Source organism: Monodelphis domestica, chromosome 3 (assembly GCF_027887165.1).
Source record: "Monodelphis domestica isolate mMonDom1 chromosome 3, mMonDom1.pri, whole genome shotgun sequence".
NCBI classification, from domain to species: domain Eukaryota; kingdom Metazoa; phylum Chordata; class Mammalia; order Didelphimorphia; family Didelphidae; genus Monodelphis; species Monodelphis domestica.
Window position 1 is genome coordinate 446,321,415 of NC_077229.1, and position 21,629 is coordinate 446,343,043.

Consider the following 21,629-nt stretch of genomic DNA (forward strand, 5'->3'; position numbering starts at 1 on the left):
GAAAACAAGCATGGTTAAGAAGTGTGAATTCATCCAGGCATTCTAGAACACAATTAGGAACCATTCTTCAAAAGTCACTAAACTGTGTATACCCTTTGATCCAGTAGTAGTTCTACTGGTTGGTTTATAGCCAAAAGGGATAAATGAGGAAAAGGACTAATATGTAAAAAAAGTATTTGTTGAATTTTTCTTTATAGTAACAAAGAACTGGAAACTGAAAAGATGATGTATTGCAGTTGAGAAGTGGTTAAATGAATCATGGTATATGAACATAATGGAATACTATTGTGGCATGAGAAATGACAAAAATAATGTTCTCAGAGAAACTTGTTAAGACTTATAAGAATTAATAGATATTGAAGTGAACAAAACCAGAACACTAATTCAACAACATCATAAAGATGAACAACCAAGAAAGACTTCAGAACTGTGACCAATGCTATGGCCAACTATAATTCTAGAGGACCAAGGATGAGTCACAGTACTCATTTTTTGGGATATCAATTCAAGATTCAGAAAGAGATATTTTTGGGGGGTATGTCCAATCTGCATTGCAATATGCAATTTGTTTTGCATAAGTATCTACATTTTTTTCAAGGTTTTTCATTTTTCTTTTTCAATTGAGGGTTGGAAAGAAGGAAATAAACTCTTGTCAATTAAAAAAATTAAATGAGAAATTAAATTAAAAATATAAAGGACTATCATTTTGAAAGCTGTATAGACACTGGTCTGGAAAGGGAAGAAACCAGAAGATGATTGACCAATTAAGAAACTGAAGCAATGGTCCAAGTGATTGGTGATGAAGTCCTGAACTTGTGGCTATGTGAGGAGAGAAAATGGGGTAGATTAGAGAAAAGTTAGAGAAATAGAATCAATATGACTTGGCCACTGATTAAACATAGGGAAACAAAGGAGAAAGAAGAATTGATGACTATGGTTGTGAACCTGAATAGCTATCTCTTCTCAGCCTTTTGTCTAAGATAAAAGGAATCCAGGTAACCAGAAGGATGGTGCATACTTTCATTGAAATAAGGAAATTTGGAGCACACTTATGTATAGCTATATCTAAATAAATATCCATATTTATAGACACGTGTGTTGGGATATATGACCATAATAAGGAAAAATAGATGTGGGGGAGGTAAAAAGATACACTTTAAAACATGATCAAAGTAGGAATTCGTTTTGCATGAGTATGCATATTTGTTATCAGGATTTTCTTTTTCTTTTCTCAGTTAAGGAGGCTTGGGAAGAGGGAAATATGCAATAGATAAAAAGTTCTATTTTGGACATAATGAATTTCAGTTGCCTATAGGATAGCTGATTAAAAGTTTCCAGCAAGTACTTGGTAACAGGGTACTAAGAAAATAGTTAAGGAAAGGGGGCAGTAACATTGAAGGGTTAAAGAAATAAGGGAAGAGAGAAAATTGAGCTTTGATTAGCTCAATAATTACTGGAATTAAGCTGTTTATACAAGAAAAATAGTCTACCAGGTGTTTCATATCTGAATTTCATCATCAAAAAATCCAGTTTTGCTCTGTTCAGTTCCCAAATTACTGAACCTCGGTGTGGACAAACATTTTCAGATGTAGTTTTGTTTATCACTTAAACTAAGTCTACTTTCTAACTTTCCTTTGATTTAATCACATGCTTTTGTGTTCAGTGATGCAGGAAATTATGTCCAGCTGGATAGACTGATGACTGAGTAAATAAATGCATGTTAACTCCAACAGGGCAAGGATAAGAATTTCTCATCCTGGGGAGAATTTCTGAGTCTGAAAAAAAAGGACTTTGGGGAGATTGCTTTCCCAGTTCTCCAAGGTCAGAGACAAAGGATGCTTAATAGGAGAAAAGAAGGTTTGGGGTGGGGGAAGGGGGTAACATGAGTATTATTTTCCAGTATTTATAGGGCTTTTGAGCATTAGAGCAATCAGATTTGTCCTGGAACCCAGACATAGAACTTGGAATGGAGCCTCAATGAGGGACGGTTCAGGAGTAAGCCAGAGCAGTAAATCCAAATTTGGGCAAACTTTTGTTTTGTTCAAGGTAACAGGTGTGCACTCAACTAATAGGTCTGGAGAAAGATTAGGGAACAGATCTGTGACATCATTGGCACAAAGAACTTGTGAATGAGGAAACTCCTGCTACAAATATGGGTTGGCATTTTCTCTGAAAATGTCTTAGAGAGATGCCAATAGCATTGAAAGGCTGAGGTCCTTATTAAAGGTCACACAGTCAGTAAGTGTAAAAGATAGGATTTGAATGCAGATCTTCTTGGCTCGGAGGCTGATTCTTTATCCCTGTCATTCTGTCTCTCAAGATCTGGAGAAAATGGTTAAAAAGGCACCAGTCTTTGTATCATAGGTAGCATGGCATCATTTCTGTTCTTCCTGGTTCCTTAGTTAATTAAGCCAATACTCTTCCTTCCATCATAAATAGAAGAATGAGAGTAGAATTTAGAGCCAGCTCTATCAGGACATTAGCCAGTCATTCCCTTTTGGCAAAAGGCATTGGCAGATGTGAGGGGGGGAAAGGTAAGACATTTCTGAGAAGAATAAGGTTTGTTTATACTTTTTGTGAGAAACATTTTTCATCTACTGACAATACTTTTTAAGCAAGTAGGAATGATTTATGAGTTCTATATACATATAACTCAAATGTGTAAGCATAAACATATACACACATACTTAGACACATCTGATGAAAAGAAACGAAGGTCGGGAGTCAAAGGGCCTTTGCTGACATCCTGGCTTCACTATTAATTAACCATGTAGTCTTGGGGAAATCATTCTATATATGCACACTTTAGTTTAAAGTCAGTAACCCCTCTCCTACTTAGAGTGCAATGTAATTCTGAAGATAACATGAAATGTGAAAGTACTTTGAAAAAAGGTTGAAGAACTATATGAATGTAAGACATTATTATCATACTAGACACATTATATTTGTAACACATCATAAATATGTACAAATATATATGCATATATACATCTGCATGCTTTTGTGATAGGAGGTTTGTGCAATAAATAAATAAATAGATACATATATGTCTCAGTCTGAATCCATCATCTTCCATTGGGAGGTGGGTAGCCTGATTTGTCATAAGTCCTCTGGAATTGGCTGATCAGAATCCCTGAGTCTTTCAAAGCCTTTGAGATATATGTTTGGACAAAGACAACATATAGATTTGTTTTATGGGACTATGTATAATACACATATATCTATCTGATACAATTGTTTTCCTTTCAATTTTTTTATGGGGTTTTTAAAGCAGACAACTATAGTACTACCAAAATGGGGAGAAAAGAAGGTTATGGCAAGGTAAAAAAAATGCATATAATGATACTGAATTTTATACTTAAAAAGAAAAGCAGGCTATTTCTTTTTGTTGTTCTATTTTGTATATAGAAATGTTCATATAATTTGGTTTTTCTTAAATTCAAAATTAAAAAAAAATTAACCCCAGAAGCTCTCTAATTCTCTAAATAATTTTCATGGAAGGTTGGAAAGGTGATGGAGAAGTAGGCACCATTATGGAGCCTGAGGCATTTCAGGAGAGAAGAGTCCTGGATGGAATGCTACAAAAGGCTTTGCCCAGTCTAGCACACAATTAGAGGTGTTTTTTTTTTTGTTTGTTTGTTTTTAACAACTTGAATAAAAACTTTGGAACTGCTGAAGGAGTGTATGGCAAGGGAGAATTGGAAACACAAAAGTTAGTCAGGCAACTGGAAGAGTACCAGACAGATTTTGCAAGTATTCTTATGTCTCCATGCCATGAATAATTCTCATGTGCTGGTTTGGACACCTTTTAGGCTGCTGCTACCAGGTCTGTACCACATAAGGGCAAAAAGGAAGTATTGTGAATTCCATTCAAAATGTGTTTCATCAATTGTCTTGTTATAATAATTAATTGGGTTATAAAATAAATGGAAATACAAGGATAAGGTAGAAAAATGTTAAGACCCAAGAAAACATTAAATGCTTCCCAGTGATCTGTCTGAATTACTTTCCTAGTACAGGTACTTTAGCTACAAGAATAAAAATGGAAATGAGGACAGTTAATTTTCCATTCAAGACAGAGAGAATTGTAATTTTCCAAAGGCCCCAAACAAATATTGAATGAGCTCTGCAACCATAATGCAAAACACAGTTTGGCTACTCTACATAGGTGATTGGGAAACATCACACTGAACAAGGTGGCATCTCTCCAGTAAACTAATATACATGGAAATTGTTTCAGAGGTCAGGAGCCTTGCCCATGAGATCATGAATGTGATAGGCTGCAAATCTCATGGTGTTTGATTATTCCCACTGTTTATCAGCCCAGGCATATGGTAAGGTGATCAGAGCCAATCAGGCAAAATAAAGGGGAGGGAGGCAAAATGAATGTCCACAAAATAACCCAAACTCTTCTCGAGTACTATTACTGGTGACAAAAAGAAAGGCAGCATGTCAGAACAGAAGCTGTACTGGGCTTGGAGTCAGGAGATGGGTTTGAACTGAACCTTGGGCATTTGCCAGTTGTGCAACCATGGACAGGTCATCTTCCTCCCTTAGAGCTTCCATTTGCCCATGTGTAAAAGAATAGTAAAGTGTATGGGTGTTACAAATGTACAAATATTATGAGTAAAACCATTTTAAAAACTTAAATCAACATATAAACCTCTGACTTGTTAAGATTATTATTTTTGGTCTAGCTGCCTGAGGCACCAAAAAATTAAATGACGTGCTCATATATCCAAGGATAGGACCTGAACACTTCTTCCTGACGCCAAGATTGGTCCTCTACCTACCGTACCTATCTGTCTCTCCTCATTATTATTGATACTAAATATACTGTGGGTAAATAAAGGTTAGAGTTTATGGCATTATAGCATTATAATTTTGAATTATCTTGTTAATGTCCTTTTGTTTTTTGCAAAAAACAACTATATCCTATGAATGTCTCCAAAATGATCATATAACTATGGGGAGATCGTCTCTAGAAGCAGTATAATTTTAACTCAATTGAAATACAAGTGGATATATATTAAATATATATGCAGGATACACATATCTTTAGAATCATTGGGGATTATGTGGTAATTATGTAGCAAACTTAAAGTAGCCAAAATGAGAACAAAGTGAACGTGGGCAAGTTCATTCTTTTGATTGAATGTTTCTTTGTTAAATCACCAGTCCAGAAACCTTTAATATCTATGGACATATACTCACATAGCAGAAAGTGATGTCATATAGGTAGCATGAGATGAGGCTCTCCCCTCATCTCATGAATGGGGCCAAATAAATACTTATTAATTAGGAAACCAATTTTTTTCTGGTCACAAGAAATCAAATGCATATCTCTGAGGTAACTCCAGGGAAGTAATGAGTAATGAGGCCATATTCTCATTTAACAGAAGTGAAAATATTTAGCTAAAGAAATAAAATTGCTATTTATAAGTGAAGCCACTCAATCCAACAAATCCACAATTAGCCTAAGCAGAGTACTTCTCAGTGATAGAATTAACTCCAAATCTAATTGCACTGCTTCCCTAGTTCTCCAACCTCCAAGAAAAACAAAATGAGACAATTTATCACCATGTACCAATGAGTTATCATGCATAAAGGGTTGGTTGGGCTTGTCAGAATTCTTTTTGGAATGTAAAACCTCTTCCACCATGGCAAGAGACAAGCTAAGCAGAAAATGAGAAAACAACTCACAGTTTGCAGGGCTGGCCTTTCGGAATCTTGCCAGGTCAACGGTAGGTGGTCTGTTGGGTTTCTGTGGGGCTGGACCCAGGGTAAAGAGGGCAGGCAAAGGCTTCTGCTTAGGTGCAGTTGAATTCTTTTCTCCTTTTTCCTTTTCTTGACTTTGGTTCCAAGGTCCTCCCACCACCAGTTTGGAAGGTGGCTTCGAGAACTTGGGTGGAGGGGCACCTGAGCCTGAGTCGTCCTGATTCATTTTACTCATAAATACATTCTTAGCTGCATCTATCTTCCTTTCTTCTTTTTTCTCTTCAGTATTTTTGGGGAGGTTTAGGCTTGAGCCTGGGGTACCTCTGCTGGCAGCAGGCTTTAGAGTTACCCCAGGAAAAGGCATATTTGGGAGGTCTGTTGCATGGTCTTTGTTTTCTGTATCTTCCTTGCCTGGCTTGGGAGTACTGATTTTAGGTTTTGAGGGAGGGGCAAATGCAGGTCCTTTCTGCGGAAATGTACTCTTGCTGGGGCTCTGGTCTTCATGGGAGGTGTCTGTATTGGCAGAAGGTTTCTGCCCAATTGCTGGTTTGGTGAAAGGGGGCTTGGAATCATGGTCTTGTGGAGAAGTGAACTTTCCCTTAGCCGCAGCCAACTTTGGAAATACTGGTTTAGGTTCATTTTCTTGTGCTGGGGCATTGAAAACTGACTTTGGACTAGGAGTTTTTACGTCATTCTCTTGGTTGACAGCATGAAGCAATGGTTTGTTCCCAGAGGGTCTCGGAAACACAGGCTTGGCATCTTCTTTTGGCTGGTCAAATGGCTTAGGACCTACAGGTTTCAGAAATCCCACTTTTCCTTCAGGCTCCCTGCTGGCAGAGCTTGCTGGAGTCCCAAATCTCTGTCCTGCTCCAGTAGGTTTCAGATATGGGGGTTTGGGGTCCTTGTCGGTTTTCTCCTCAAATGAAGACTTTACTCCCAAAAGAGGCCTTGGAGTCCCAAACTTGGATGAGTTGTTGGGCCCTGGGGGTGGACTGGCATTTCCTTGGTTGGTAAATACACTCTTCCTTGCCTGTATTCCTGAAGGGGATGAATGTCCTCCTACTTTGAAGGGTCGATTGCCAACGGAGACCTCCTCTGTCAAGTTGCCCCCAGTGTTAAACTTCGCCATGAGAGACTTCACATCTGCTTTTCCATCCTACAAGCATAGGGAACAAAAACTAGCTGAAAGCAAGAAGTCTCATTTCTACTACGCTTTACAGTACTCTAAAGGGTTTCCTGGTTTGAGGCTTGTAATGCTGATGATTGGCCAAGGAGGTGTTGTAACATTTATCTTCCTGTATGGCAAAAGAAGTTATGAGAAGGATGTTTTTTGTTGTTTTTTTTTTTGAGGGGGAGGGGGAAGCCTTATATGTGACTTTTTAATAGCCTTAAACTAAATCTTTCACTTAAATTAAATCTTTCCTTTGTCCTCCTCATTACTTAAAAAAAAAAAGCCCTACTTCACTGGCATTACTAGACCATTTTTTTATTCAGCTTTTTGTTTTAATGTGACAACTTTGCAAGCTGATTCTTCCATATTTTGCAAGTGAAAACAGTTTTGGAAAATATCTGTCTTGACAGACCAAAATATATATATTTTATACAACTGTCTTATTAACCCCTTCCAGTTGATAACAGTTTTCTTGTTTCTGAAATGTCTTTTTTTTTTATTCCTATTCACTTTTGTGGTTAGTCTGTTTGGTAGCTCACAGATTCCAAAGGCTGATGTAGAAGGAGGAGTTAAAACCTACTTTTTTTATGAAAAATTTGTAGAAGTTACATTTTTTATCTGTGAACAGGGAATTTCATATCTCTGGCTCATAATTTTCAGAATGTATGTGGACAAAAATGAAAGGAGAGTCTGACAGACAAAGGGGTATTTTCTCAGAGGCATAATGAGCAGATTTTTAAAGGCTTTCTGCTAATGAGAAGGTATCAGTGCCTTTCTCCTCCCCATCTTCTCATCTCTCCCCTCTCTCAGTAATTACTAGTCCCTACTTCTGGAAGTTGCCCCACTTTGACCAGCTTTAGAATTACAGTAATATTGGGTAAAGGTTCAAGATAGCATTGGTTGTCACACAACTCTGTGAAACATCTCAGATAGGCTTTAAAAAAATACCTTTACCTTCTCTTAGAAATGATCCTGGGGGCAGCTGGACAGTTCAGTGGATTGAGAGCCAGGCCTAGAGAGGGGAGGTCCTGGGTTTAAATCTGACCTCAGGCACTTCCCAGCTGTGTGATCTGTGTGACCTAACCCTTACTAAGTACTCTTCTGCCTTGGAACCAATATATAGTATTAATTCTAAGATGGAAGATAAGGGTATTAAAAAAAGAAATGATGCTAAGTATTAGTTCCAATGCAAAGAGTGGTAAGAGCTAGACGATAGGCAAGTTTGAACCCAGGACCTCCTGTCTCTAGGCCTGATGCACTATCCACTGTACCACTGCCCCTGAGATAGGGTTTTTAACTGATTTTATTCCTCCAATCAGAAGCATTTGGTTGAGACTTCCTTCCTTCCTTTATTCCTTTCTTTCTTGCTTAATTTCTTTCTTTCTTTTTTTCTAAACCCTTACCTTCCATCTTGGAGTCAATACTGTGTATTGGTTCCAAGACAGAAGAGGGATAAGGGCTAGGCAATGGGGGTTAAGTGACTTGCCCAGGATCACACAACTAGGAATTGCTGTTGAGACTTTCTGATACTAATGGAAAAAATGGAAAGAGTTGTGAGTCTCAGACTTTTTATACCATTGAAAAGCTTTAACACCTTTTTTTTTTATGCTCATGATTTTGTGCTAGGTAATACCTAGTAGAAGATCTAAGAAAGCAGGACTTATTTTCACTTTTGTCTTTGTATCCCTATTGCCTATGACATAGGAGATATTCAGTAAATGCTTGATGAATTAAATCAAACATTTTTAAAGTTTCTGCTCACAACCTAGAGGCTAGGGGGAAGGAAAGAAAGGGAAATGGCATGAGGAAGATTGAGCAGGGGCAGAAAGGGAGAGAGTTAGCTTTGGTTGGGAGGGAAGTAAGTAATTGCCCTAATTTTTTTTTGCAGCTTTTTCTTCTGCATCCCCTCCTACCCCCCATTTCAGAGCAGATTCAAATACTGTTCCTTCATTCTCTCCATTTTCTTCTCCCTCTTCTACTTTCCTACTATTTACCCATCTCTCTTAAACAAATAGGCTTCTGGTAGTACTCAAAGAGATCAAATTGAATATTAAGAACTGTCCTTAGTTCTAATAAATAATAACAACTAATAATAAATAAGTAATAATAAATAATAATTCGTGTAGTTTATTTGGGTTTGCAGAATGCTTTCCAAATATCATATCATCTTACCCTCATAATAGCTCTGAGAGGGAAATACAAACAATCCAATTTTCGAGATGAGAAAATTGAGTTAGAGATTGTATCTTGTCCAGTTTCACATAATTAGCAATTATCCTGATCACTTCCATTCCATACTTTGCTTATACTAAAATGGAAAGGGGTGAGAAGTGAGAAATCAAAACCACTAAACTCCCTCAAATCTACTATAAAATAGTAAAACTTTCCTTCTTTTTTTTAAAGCCTTCCCTTCTGTCCTAGAATCAATACCAAGTATCAACTCCAAGGCAGAGGAGTGGTATGGGCTAGGCAATGGGGATTAAGTGATTTACCTAGGGGTCATACAACTCAGAAATGTCCAAGGCCAGATTTGACTTCCTGTTTCCAGGCCTGGCACTTCATCCACTGAGCCAGCTAGCTGCCCAGTGGTGAAGATTTTCAATAAAATGATAAGTTGCCAGGAGATGTTAAAAAAGAGATAGAAAAAACTATGCTGTTCTTAAAGTCATTGACAAACATATGGATTCATTTGTTGGTTGTCAGATTCAAGAACTTAAAAAGGTACCTCAGAGACTGCCTAGTTCATTTCTTATTTTATGGCAGAAGAACTGGCTATTCACAAAAGTAAGAAGGTGACACTGATAGTCTGGAGTGTTCAGGACTAGAACCTTTTTCACCCAGGAGTTAGCCCCCTGGACCAGTGGAATCAGAGGTCTAGACCCTATTCCTATTCAAATTCCTACAGCCTTATTTAGGAAGATATAAGTAATTAAATAAGATAGAAGTAATTAAAAGTTTTAGTAACAAGTTTGAGGAGATACAAAAAAATACTTTCAAAAGCCTCATAGAATAGACACCGAACATATTAGGTATTTAATAAGTATGTGTTAAATTGAAGTCAGAAAGGCAACACACTAAAAATAAGAAATGAATACCAAAAAATATATAAATATCTAACAAGGGGAAGCTAGGTGGCTCAGTGGATAGAAAGCCAGGCCTGGAGATGGGATGTCCCAGGTTCAAATCTGCCCTCAGAGACTTCCTAGTTGTGTGACCCTAGGCAAGTCCCTTAACCTCAATTGCTTAGCCCTTATCACTCTTCTGTCTTATAACCAATACTTAATATTTATACAAAGACAGAAGGAAAGGGTAAAAAAAAAAAGATCAAACAAGACTTGAGTGAAGAGCTATGAGAAGACATCATGGACCTACCTTTCATAGAGGTGGGAGGTCCAAAAGTATTACATGTATTACATTATTTTGGAATCTTTCAACTTAATACTGCCTTTTTTTCTTCTCCAAAAAATACTATTTGTAACATGGATAACTCTTTGGGAGGGGGAGAGAGAAGAATATATGGGATACTATAATGATGTAAAATGTAAAAAACTGAAAATATCAATAAAATTTTTTTTAAGACCCAAAACTTTATAGGGAACCCTAAGACTTGAAATCAGGCCCTTCAGCACTCTTCTCAATTCCCTTCTACATTATGTTTGGTTTGGGATTCTTACCTCAATTGAATCACTTTATATTATGAAATATTTTTTAAAAGCTTCAAGATCAATATATAATGAGGTAGCCTCAAAGTGAGGAAGGCCTGGGTTCAAGCCTTGCCTTAGACATCTACTAGTTGGAGAAACCCAGGTGAGAGCCTCTCATTGTTCTAGATGTTGAAGAGAAGGCAGAGAACTACAGAGGTAGAGAAAGTTCCTGTAGGAAAAAGGGATTGTATACCAATGAGAACACAGGTCTGATTGCGACCCCTAATACTTCTCAAGCATTGAAGAGATTCAGAAAGGTTAGGTAGGGCAAGGTACCTCATTTCTATGGAGAACTCCTGGAAGGATACACACCTTAGAAGAGGGAGATTGAACATATCAACCACACATCAATAAAAATAAAATTTACAACTATTTATTACTATATAAATCTGTTTTCCTCATTTTTCCAAGTGTTATGTTCAAAAATATTCTAGCCAGATATCAACAGTTATAATGACAACTGAATTTCTGCCTAATGATACAATTACAGGAAAGCAAAACGAGAAGAGATCTTCAGTATTAGGATTTGTCCTCATTTCACTGTAAGACTAAATTGATATTCTACTCCCTAAGGTCCTATTTAGTTTTAATAGTCTTTGAAGATAATGCTTCCATTTATTTTTATGAGGAAATATTCTACCATCTAAAGAACTTACTGCTTTTTTTAAAATTCATGTTTTCAGGTTAAAATAAAAGTACTTTCATCCCAAATTATTTATAAATTTCTTTCCTAGGATTATCTATAATGATTCTTCTTATTTCCCCCAGCGCTGAAATACCCACAGTTATCGCTTTGTAGACACACATGGAGATGAGATTTTATGCTCTTCCTTAAGAAAATGAAAGTTAGTTCCTTGATCCCTCATTTAAACTCTTTCCCCAAAGATTTTTTAAAATCCTTACCTTCCTTCCAACTTAGAATGAATATTGTGTATTGGTTCCAAGGCAGAAGAGTGATAAGAGACACAGGCAATGGGGGTTAAGTGACCTGCCCAGCAAAGTAGGAAGTGTCAGAGTCCAAATTTTGAACCCAGGACTTCCTATCTCTAGGTGTGGCTCTCAATCCACTGATCCATCAAGTTGCTTCCTTTCCCCAAAGATTTTGATCTGTGTGAAGTAAAAAGCTGAGAATAATAGGGAACCTATTCCCTGGGTAGAACCTTACCATGGCTGGAAGAGCCTCCGGGAAAGGATTGTCACCAGAAAAAAAATTTTTGATGCGTCCTCTGAAAGTCCAATCAACAGCTCCAGAATATCTTTTTGATTTTAGCAATCCACATGAAGGAAATCCCTATTTAAAGAGAAGAGTGATAAGTAGCATTTAAGGATAGACCAGACCCCCATGTGCCCATATTTCATGACTTCTATCTGTAAGCAGACAGGGTTTCATTTTCATATGAATAATAATAGCATGCACCATAGTTTTGGAGCCAGAAATGGCGTTTTTATGTTTTCTTATGCCAAACATACTAACTTGGGCTTTCAGAATCCCTTGAGTAGTGAGCTACTCCTTACTCCTTACTAAACTGGGAGCAAAGAATTTACCAAGAAGCAAACAATAATGGATTAGTTGCATGAGGAGCAACTGCACTACAGAACTGACAAATAAAGGATTATAGGAAAGGCTATTAGCTAGCACCAAAAAAACAAAACAAAACAAAACAAAAAAAACTAGGTCAAGTGATGACATTTTAGAACTATGTATCTTATAGAAATGTTCATTCTTTATCATAAATGCTCTAAAAAAGAAAGCAAAATGTTTCATGAGTCTGTGTTAATAAACCTAAAAACATGTATCTTAATAGCTTGATTTCATGTCACATGAAGTGCTAATTTGTGGTAAGCCATAAGCCTTCCTTTAAAAATGTTGTAAAAATTGACCAATTACCTGGGTTCTTATTTTATCCCCTGCAGAAAGTGAGTATAAATTTGACAGTGGAAAACAAACCTAGGGAGTCATTTCATGCCAGATTAAATTCTTATCCTTTTCTGAATAAAGCCTCGGGAAACAAAAAGAAAATGACTTTAATTGACCCCATGTAACAAGATCACACACAAAAGGGAAGCATCTAAAGTCTAAAGAACATGGGTCATATAAAAGTAAGTTTGCTTTTTGACACTGACCAGTTTCAAACTGGGAAGAATTATCATTGCCATAGATCTTTTCCCCATGAAAAAGTAGCTAGAGAAAGTAGATCTGAATTTCTCTCACATGCCAAAAGAAACTAATTAAGATCATTAACACCAAAAAAGTCATGAGACCCACCACGGGTCCTTGGGTACCAACCATGGCAATGTGCCACAGGCAGCCTTGTGGGTATGCCTGATGGAGGAAATGAAAATACACCAGTTGGCATGGTCACACCTGAGTTTCCTCAACAATAAGGGTGCATAAGAGATGCTGCTAGTGTGTGCCTCTAGGTTTCTTTTCTTTTTGTTCCCCCACCCAATCATCAGCTGGTGATTCCACTTCCTCTCCTATCACTTTTTAGAAATTGTGTCATTTCAGGCTCTTTGTCCCACTAGCATAATAGAGACTCATTAAGGACCTGATCATCCCCGGAGATGTTGTAACAAAAGTCCAGCTATACTAGGCACCTATGGGAAGATGGGGAGCACCAGCGAAGAGTGAAGAAGCAAGGAAGGAACTACCCAAGTGTGACAGGAAGTCAGACTGAAAATCCTGGGTGAATCCAAAGACAATGAACTCCACATTTCTGAGAGTTAACAGGCTAATGGAGGGAGCTGGGAAAAAAGAAGGGGGAAAAAAGTGAAATCTTTATTTTCACTAACCTTTAACTGAAATTCAATTACAAATGAGAGCAACAACACAGAATTCTGAGAAGGCCTCCATAGTTTTCACCAGCCTGTCAAAGGAATGAAACAAAAATGGTTTAGACACAAAAAAGATTTTAGAATCCCTGGTATAAAGTCTCTTTGGATTTCAATATTTAACACAGGGAGAGGAATGACCACTTTTTAAAAATTCCTTTAGGTAGAAGCAACTGATGTTGAAAAGTTTTGAGCCTGGCAAAAATCAGAGTTCAGATGCTGCCTGCTAAACTAGCTGTGTGCCCTGGGTAAACTCACTCAATTTTGTGTGCCCTGTGCAACGCTTTAGGACTTAACCAATAAGAAAGAGTACACACTCTAATGCAAATACTATCAACAAAGCAATGGGTTCAAATCATGAAAACATCTAATGCCCAGTGGACTTACGCGTCGGCTATGGGGGGTGGGGGGGAGGAGGAAAAGAAAATGATCTATGTCTTTAACGAATAATGCTTGGAAATGATCAAATAAAATATATTTAAAAAAAAAAAAGAAAGAGTACAGTCTGTCTACCTCATGAAACGAGTTCTCATACCAGAAATTTCCCATAAAAATTTCCCACCAAAAAAATTTCTTTTTAAATCACAAATCTCTTTAAGAGGCCTAGAAAGGGCTGGTATAGACATTCAATTCAGTGAGCACTTGTTATGTTCCTACTATGTTAGAGAAGCTGGAAATAGAAAAACAAACGTGAAACATTCCTTGTCCTCTTGGAGCTTATGTTCTATTAGAGGATACAGCTTGCACTTGAATAAATCTATATGGTAGAGTTTTGGAGTTGGAAGAGAACACAAACTGGGAAGGTTAGTGGGGATCAGAAAAAAGCTTTACAGAGGAAGGACCCAGGGGTTGCAAAGACAGAGGTAAGAAAAGAGAATATCCCAGAGGCATCTAGGTGGCTCTGAGACTGAGAACCAAGCCTAGAGTAGGAAGGCACTTGGTTCAAAATCTGGCCTCAGGCTGGTTGTCACTTGTGACCCTGGAACAAGTCACTTAACACCAACTGCCTAGCCCTTATATTTCTGCCTTGGAATCAATACTAAGTATTGATTCTAAGACAGAAGTCAAGGGCAATTTGAGAGAGAGAGATAGACTGGATAGACTGAGTGAGAGAGAGAGAGAGAGTCAGTTCCATACTTGGGGGGGAAGGATGGGGAAAGAGTTTCTGCAATGCTTTAAGGGCAGGAGGTGGTAAAATGTTTCCTTGGGGAACAGAGGAAGAATGACAAGGTCATTTTGGCTAAAAGCTATAGAGCACATGAATGGGAGTGATGGGCTATAAGTTTGGAAAGACAGGCTAAAGTTTTATATACAAAATATAGAAACTTGTATTTTATTCTAGAGGGACCACTGAAGCTTCATTCCCCATCTCTTGCGAGCTGAAATTGCAGAGCCTCTTCATGGGCCATATCCAGGTGCTCTGACCTGGGCTAGTTCATCCCTCCTTAGGCATTTGAAGGCTCACCGTATTGATGTTGGCCACCTGATCTGTATAGCCCACTGCCGCTCAGACCTACCAAGTTCAAGAGATTGTCCAGTCTATATTTTTCTGGTAGGTGGGACTTGAGGCATGTGCCACCATTCCTGAAGCCACTGAGGCTTCAGGAGGGGAATGACATGGTCAGATATTGGCTTTGGGAGTATCAGTTTGCTAGCTCTATGGATGATGCATTGGAGAGATGAGGTTGTGGAAGTTGGGACACCACTTGAAAAGAACAATGTTAATTAGAAAATAGCATCTTAACCGGGATACGTATTATATGAGTGATGAAAAGGGTACAGATGTAAGTGAGATAGAATTGTTCCTTTTCATTGCTGCTCTTTTGGATAAAGTGGAAGGGTAGAGGTTAGGAGAAAGTAAATTTAGGTGGCTACAGAATGAATTGAATAACTGAATTTAAAGAGGGATTATCATTCAATGTCAATTTGGAAGCAAATCTAGTAGAATGCATTGGAGAAATTATCTTGTTTTTTGGCTATTGATATTTTGTTACCATATGGATAAAGGCATAGATATATAGCCATAGATAGCTATAAAAATTGCATATGGAACAAAGATGAGAGGTATAGCTAACATATAGATGACAGAGTCCTTAGATTTTTGAAAGTCTGGAATATTGGGCTAAACTGAAAAGGATGCTATTTTTTTAAAAAAATTGTAAAAACTTACACTTTAGTTTATAAAAATAAATTTTACAGCTACAAGTCAAGGAGGTCTAGATAGCTAGCAATTAGTTTGATTGAGATTTGAAGTTTTGATGAACTTAATATTTTAAGTCAATAGTGTGATAATATATTTTAAGAATTCAGGGGCAGCTAGGAGACCCAATGGATAGAGATCCAAGCAGAGACACAGGAGGTCCTGTGTTCAAATCTGACCTCAGACACTTCCTAACTATGTAACCCTGGGCAAATCACTTAACCTTCATTGCCTAGCCCTTGCTAAGATTAAAAAAAAAACACTCATTAACAATTTGGATATTATGAAAAGCAGCATCCTGTTCTATTCTCAGTGCCACATTTTCAGAAGGACAGCATTAAACTTATCTGGGTTGCCAGAGGTTAAAAGGAACTCAGAATGTTTAACCTGAAGAAGAAAATGCTTTGGGGGAGATGATAGCTATCTGTAAGCATTGAAAGGACTGTCCCAAAGAGGAACTAGTTTAGTTCTGCTTGACCTTTGAGGGGAGGACAATTGATTTGGGAGTTGTGACAATGACTCCCAAAGTCACACTGTTAGCAAGTGGCCGGAATGGGATTTGCATCTGTCTTGTCACTTTAAATCTAGTGTTCTTTCCACTGAAAGGCCATTTTTTAAGGTATGGAAGCCAACTGAGAGGTGAAGTAACTTTCTATGCTGGCTCTGTTCAGATATTTGCAAGGCTGTCAAGTGGAAGAGGTATTCAACTTGTTATCCTTAGCAGAAGCCTGAAACCATGAGGTAGAAGTTGCAGACAACATTAGTTAAGCTGGATGAAAGGAATGACTTCTAGTCACTGGAGCTGTCCAAATAAGGAATGGGCTGCCTCAGGAGTTAAAGGTTTCTCTCAACTTAAGATCAAATAAAAGTTGGATGGTCACTTTTCAGGCACATAGGAGAAAGGGTTTTTATTTAGGTGTAATGACTTCAATGACTTCAGGTTTCTTCTAACTCAAATTTTAAAATTAAGATCCTCTTGAAGAACTAAGATTTTAGCATTTAGCAGTTTGATTACCATTAATTAAATCCTGGGTTGTTAGCGAGATGTGACAGTTTTTAAATTAGTTTTCACTCCTTAGTTTTACATATGGGGAAACTGAGTCACAAAGAGAGGACTGGTACAAGGGCATACAAATAGTTGAAGAATTATAACTCAAATCTGAGACTTTTTTTAAACCCTTATCTTCTATCTTAGGATTGACACTTAGTATATCAGTTCGAAATTGGGGTTAAGTAACTTGGCACTGGTCACATATCTAGGAAGCATCTGAGGCCAGATATGAACCTCAAACCTATTGTCTCTAGGCCTGGCTCTCTATCCACTGAACCTCATAGCTGCTCCTCCTTAGATTCTTAAGTACAGGACTTTTGCTGAAAGAAAAGTATATTCGTTCTGTTTTCTTTTTTAAATATAATACCAGTGGAGGGTGGCTAGGAGTAGTAGCCTTTCTTACCAGGTACCATTTCCTTCACTGTGATAGAGCACTAGAGACATTCATTAATGCTCACATCATTTCTCTCTAGAAAATTATAACATGGATGATAAAAGAAAGCAAGAATTCTTCAATCTTCTATATTGCTGCTAATACCATTCGTTATAGTTTTTGCTGAATCGTGTACTATCTTGAACTGTAATATATGTGTATATGCTCTCTCCCCAAGTAGACTGTAAATTCCTTGAGGGCAGGCACTAAAAGTTCTGGGTAACCTTCACAGCCTATTACAATACACACACTATGAGTTGAGTAAGGAAGCTGTTGATTTGCAGATGCTTCCCATAGAGGATCTCATAGGTTAGAGCCTGGATGAACATTTTCCTTCTTTTCCCCATGGGTTATTAAACCCTGGTGACTGGTCTTTCATAAGAACTAAATGGGCTCAGGGGTCCAGTCAGGAGATTCCAGTTGGTTGGGTGGTTGTGGTTGGGGGGAAACACCAACCTCTATCCCCCTCCCCCCTCTACTGCTTCTGCCATGGCTTGTCTACTACAACAGGATGTGGGAACTGATCTCACCACACATAGAGCTCTTGGTACAGGAACAAGTTCCAAAGTCAAATGTTGATAAAGTTACTGGGCAGGGTCCCAAGCAAATGAAGGAAGAGGCCACTGTGAACATTGCCCCCATCACCTTCATTCAATGTGGTATTAAAATGGAGACCATCTTCTTTATCAAACCACTATGTGGGAAAAGATTCCACTGCAATGTTAAGTGCCTCTTGAAGTTCTGAGGTGTTGAGATGAGAAAAACATCTCTAGTATTACTGATGTGCTGAACTTCCGAGAGTTGGGTTCCTCTTCATGCATTGGTCCTGGTGCCTAAAGCAGAGTACCTTTATTGATGTCAGCTGGCACCTTCAGATTGACCCCTCATCTTGATGTAGGCACCTGGGAATTTGGGCTTTCCTGAATTGTAGAAGTCCCTACATCCTGCCTTAGTTTCAAGAAAATAGAAAAAGCAAGACAGTCTATCTAGCAACTGGTAAACCCTGGATAATGGGTTCCCATTAAAAAACAAACAAAAAACAACCAACACATAGATATTTTGCAATAACCAGATTGAACATTATGTTATGTGTCCTCTCAACTTCCTGAGTGGCTTGGAACATTAGGATTGCCACCATTCTACAAAGACTTTTCTTGATTAGTTAGTTGAAACTATCAATAATTTTAGCAAGGTAGCAGGATATAAAATAATCCCACATAAATCACCAACATTTCTCTATATCACAATGTTCAGCAAAAGGAGATAGGAAGAGATAGCCCATTTAAAATAACCATAGATTGAATAAAATTCCCAGGGGGTATACACATGCCAAAACAAACCCAAGAACTACATTATAAAAAATTTTATATAAATAAAGTCAGATTTAAACATTTGGAGCAATATTAACTGTTCATGGGTATACAGAACCAATATAATTAAGATGGCAATCGATCTAATCTACTTTGAATAAGTATCTATCCCAATTAAATTACCAAAGAATGTCAAAGGACTTAGGTATTAGAGAAAGCACACTAGAAAACACACTAGAAGTAAAATAAAATAAACCTTTACTACAAATTTCTGTAGTGTGTTCTACCTATTCTTGATTCTTTCTAGCTCATACAAGCTGAAATATCCTTATCCTAACTCCCATTTCCATAGATGAGTCAAGTTCCCAGGGCTCTGCTGGCTATACAATTAAAGGATTTCCTGGGCATTCCAGAAGGGAAATAAATGAGGTGGCTTTCTCTGATGCCACTGGTTCAGGCGAACATCTATGTTCTTCTCCCCATTTATTCAATCCATAATTATGTAATTGGCCAGCTTTAAGTAGCTCTTAGAAAGGGGTAGTTTCTAAATGAATAAAACAAGAAGAGTTGGTATAAAACATTCCCTCCCCCAAATCTCTGACATTCTCCCACTATATATATATAGAGAGAGAGTCCTGAGGAAAGTGGGCTCATGCTTAAGAGAGCACATGTGGCCAAGGGAAACTCAGTTCCTGGTTTCCAAGTCTTTTTTTTTTTCATTCATGGAGTTCTCAAGAAGTTCCCTTTATTCATTGGTTGTTTCTTTGCTAGACTTTATCTAGGGCTATGAGTCTAGATTGTCCTGGGCTTTTAATGATACACACACAGCTGACTGCTGATTTGGGACTTCCATTTAGGATCCTGATGGGATGACAGGAGCATTGCTGTCCTGGAGTACAATGCTAGGACATAGAGAAGATAGGGAGGTCTAATGTTCTTTAGAGCATTCAAAGCAGGCAAAAACCTTCTCCAGTCAAGTGAAGGGTTGGGGAAGAAAAGAAACCTGGCTGAAGTAAGGAATTCTTCCCACCTTAGGCAATCTCTTTGCTGGGATATGCTCCAATATGAAAAAGCAATATGCTCCAATTTTTGGAAAAGCTCTCCATTTCAGGTAACTAAGGGCAGGGTCCAATGGCAGAACAAAATTCCTCAGCCAATTAGAATAGATCATAAAATATTAAAAAAAAAAACTTTAGTTCAAGGGTCTTTTGATTAATGTTTCCTCATCTAATTAAGGTATCAAGCTAAAAAGGGTGACTTTGACACCTTCCAATTCCTGCAATCATGTAGTGTGTACAGGGGGATTTAAATAGTTACTAATAGCTTTGGGCTGGTTTTAGATTATAAAATGATGTTTTAACAATAGTGGATTTCATTCCCAATTACAATTTTTATAGATGTCTTGTTTCTTATAAGGTCCTTATAAGGTTGGGTGGTATAGGATAGTGTCAAAGACAGGAAGGTCTGGCTTGAAGTGTGACCTCGAAAAGAGAACTTGGGCAGCCTATCAATGCCTTGAGAAGCTAGAGAACACTTGTCGATCTTCATTGATTTCTTCTTTAAGAGTTCCCTACACCAATTCCAAATTTGAGAACAAGCAACCAAAAAACCTATCTTAAAAGAACAAAAGCACTTTTTTGGGGCTTAGTCTTCAGTGTCTGGGCAAACACCCAAAGTGGCAGAGGAAGGTAGCCCAAGGAATTCTCAGAGAAGCACAAGGATAATCAGCAAATTACTTGCACCAACTATAGGTAAGGGAAACTTCACTGTTTTCACAAAGACCTTATCAACAACTCATTTGTCATACTTGGTCTTCCTGGTTCTCAGGCCTTGAGTTTGCCCTCTTCCTCTCCCTCTCTACCCCACCCTGATTCCCCACCCACAAGAAAGTATAAGTTCCTGATTCCTTTCACCTGTTCACTCTGCTCCCTCTCCCCTAAAGAAAAAGATAGTTGAACATGAACTTCCTCTTAAGCTGTTCCACTTTCCCTAGCCCACAAAAGCAGCAGAATCAGTCATCAATGCAATATCCCTCTTGTTTAGAGTACACCAAACTCCAGATCTAATCCATGATGTTAGGAAATGACAGAGGATCACAGATTCAGGGCTGGCAAGCCCCTCCATCTGTGTATGGGGGAGTAGACTGTAATCCAGAGAGGTTCTGTGACTTGTCCTGGATCACAAAATAAGTGTCTGAGGCAGGTCTAATCTAACTCCAAGCCAAATCACAAGCTCCTCAAGGGGACTTTACGAGCAAGGAAAGCCAAGATTTAAGCCCCCCTTCTTTTCTAAACACATTCGCCCTCTCCCCCCAACTATTACACACACCTGGGGTGGGCTCCTCTCCTTCCTGCCTTCCATCCTTTCTCTCTTCCAGCACTCAGCCAGAGTCATGGAACTGAGAGTCTCTGGGCCAAATCCCGCCTCAGGAGGCTGGCCCTCCAGGCAGGTTGGCCAGAGCTCCCTTCCTGGCCTGTGCAAATAACTGTGAGCAAAGCTGCTTTGAAGTGCCAGCCACCTGCTACCTAATTAAAAATGACAGCAGCTGCTCAGCAGGGAGGGACCCTCAGCTGACCTGAGGCCAGCACAAGCCAGAGACTTGAAAGAAAGGAACAAGAGGAAAGAGATGGAAATATTACAGAACAAGACTTTGTGGAATAAGGGGTTGCTTGTGTGGCCTTTCCTTCCCCCTCCTTTTCTTCCTCTTTTGGACTCTGAAGAAAATGAGCTTAGTGTTGTGCAGCTAGGGGCTTTAGCAGGGCACTCACTTTACATATTTTCCATTTTTTCTCCTTTCCATTGGACACATATCCACATAGATGCATTTACACATACATATACGTAGATATAAACATGCATGTCGCAACGAAACCATCTGCCAAATGAGCAGAGCTCAGTGCTCCCTCGCCTTTGTAACCTGAGATTCTTTCCCTTTGGGGTCACCTTTTCCCATTTATATCTTCTTTTTCAATTTCCAGGATTTACCTGAAAACATCCTGTTGTTTATGCCAAGACCCACTTTTCTGGCAAAGATTTTCTTTGCATTCTAAAGTGCTTTGTCTGCTTTGACAATGACAGAGGGGGCAATCATGACTACTAGGAATGAACAGTCTGGTGAAGCAGGAAGGAGTACATTTTTGTTTTACTCTGACATCTTCTCATGACAAGAATGTCTTTTACTTTCTTTTATTCTTTATTTTAGCTCCTCAG

The 21,629-nt window shown here is 38.4% G+C and overlaps 1 protein-coding gene across 4 annotated transcripts in view; it reads right to left on the bottom strand.

Annotated features, from left to right (window-relative positions):
- FYB1 (FYN binding protein 1) overlaps positions 1–21,629 on the bottom strand; it is a 222,865-nt gene that overhangs the window by 125,122 nt on the left and 76,114 nt on the right. For 3 of the 4 annotated variants that reach the window (XM_007487422.3, XM_007487427.2, XM_007487421.2), the window contains 3 exons: positions 13,387–13,460; positions 11,759–11,884; positions 5,704–6,874 (listed from right to left, as the gene is read on the bottom strand). In XM_007487422.3, coding sequence (XP_007487484.2) covers positions 5,704–6,874; positions 11,759–11,761 — 1,174 coding nt within the window. In that variant the 5' untranslated portion in view covers positions 11,762–11,884; positions 13,387–13,460. Of the gene's footprint in view, positions 1–5,703; positions 6,875–11,758; positions 11,885–13,386; positions 13,461–20,747; positions 20,886–21,629 lie in introns of those variants that run through there. The other variant, XM_007487426.3, reaches the window with a different exon arrangement.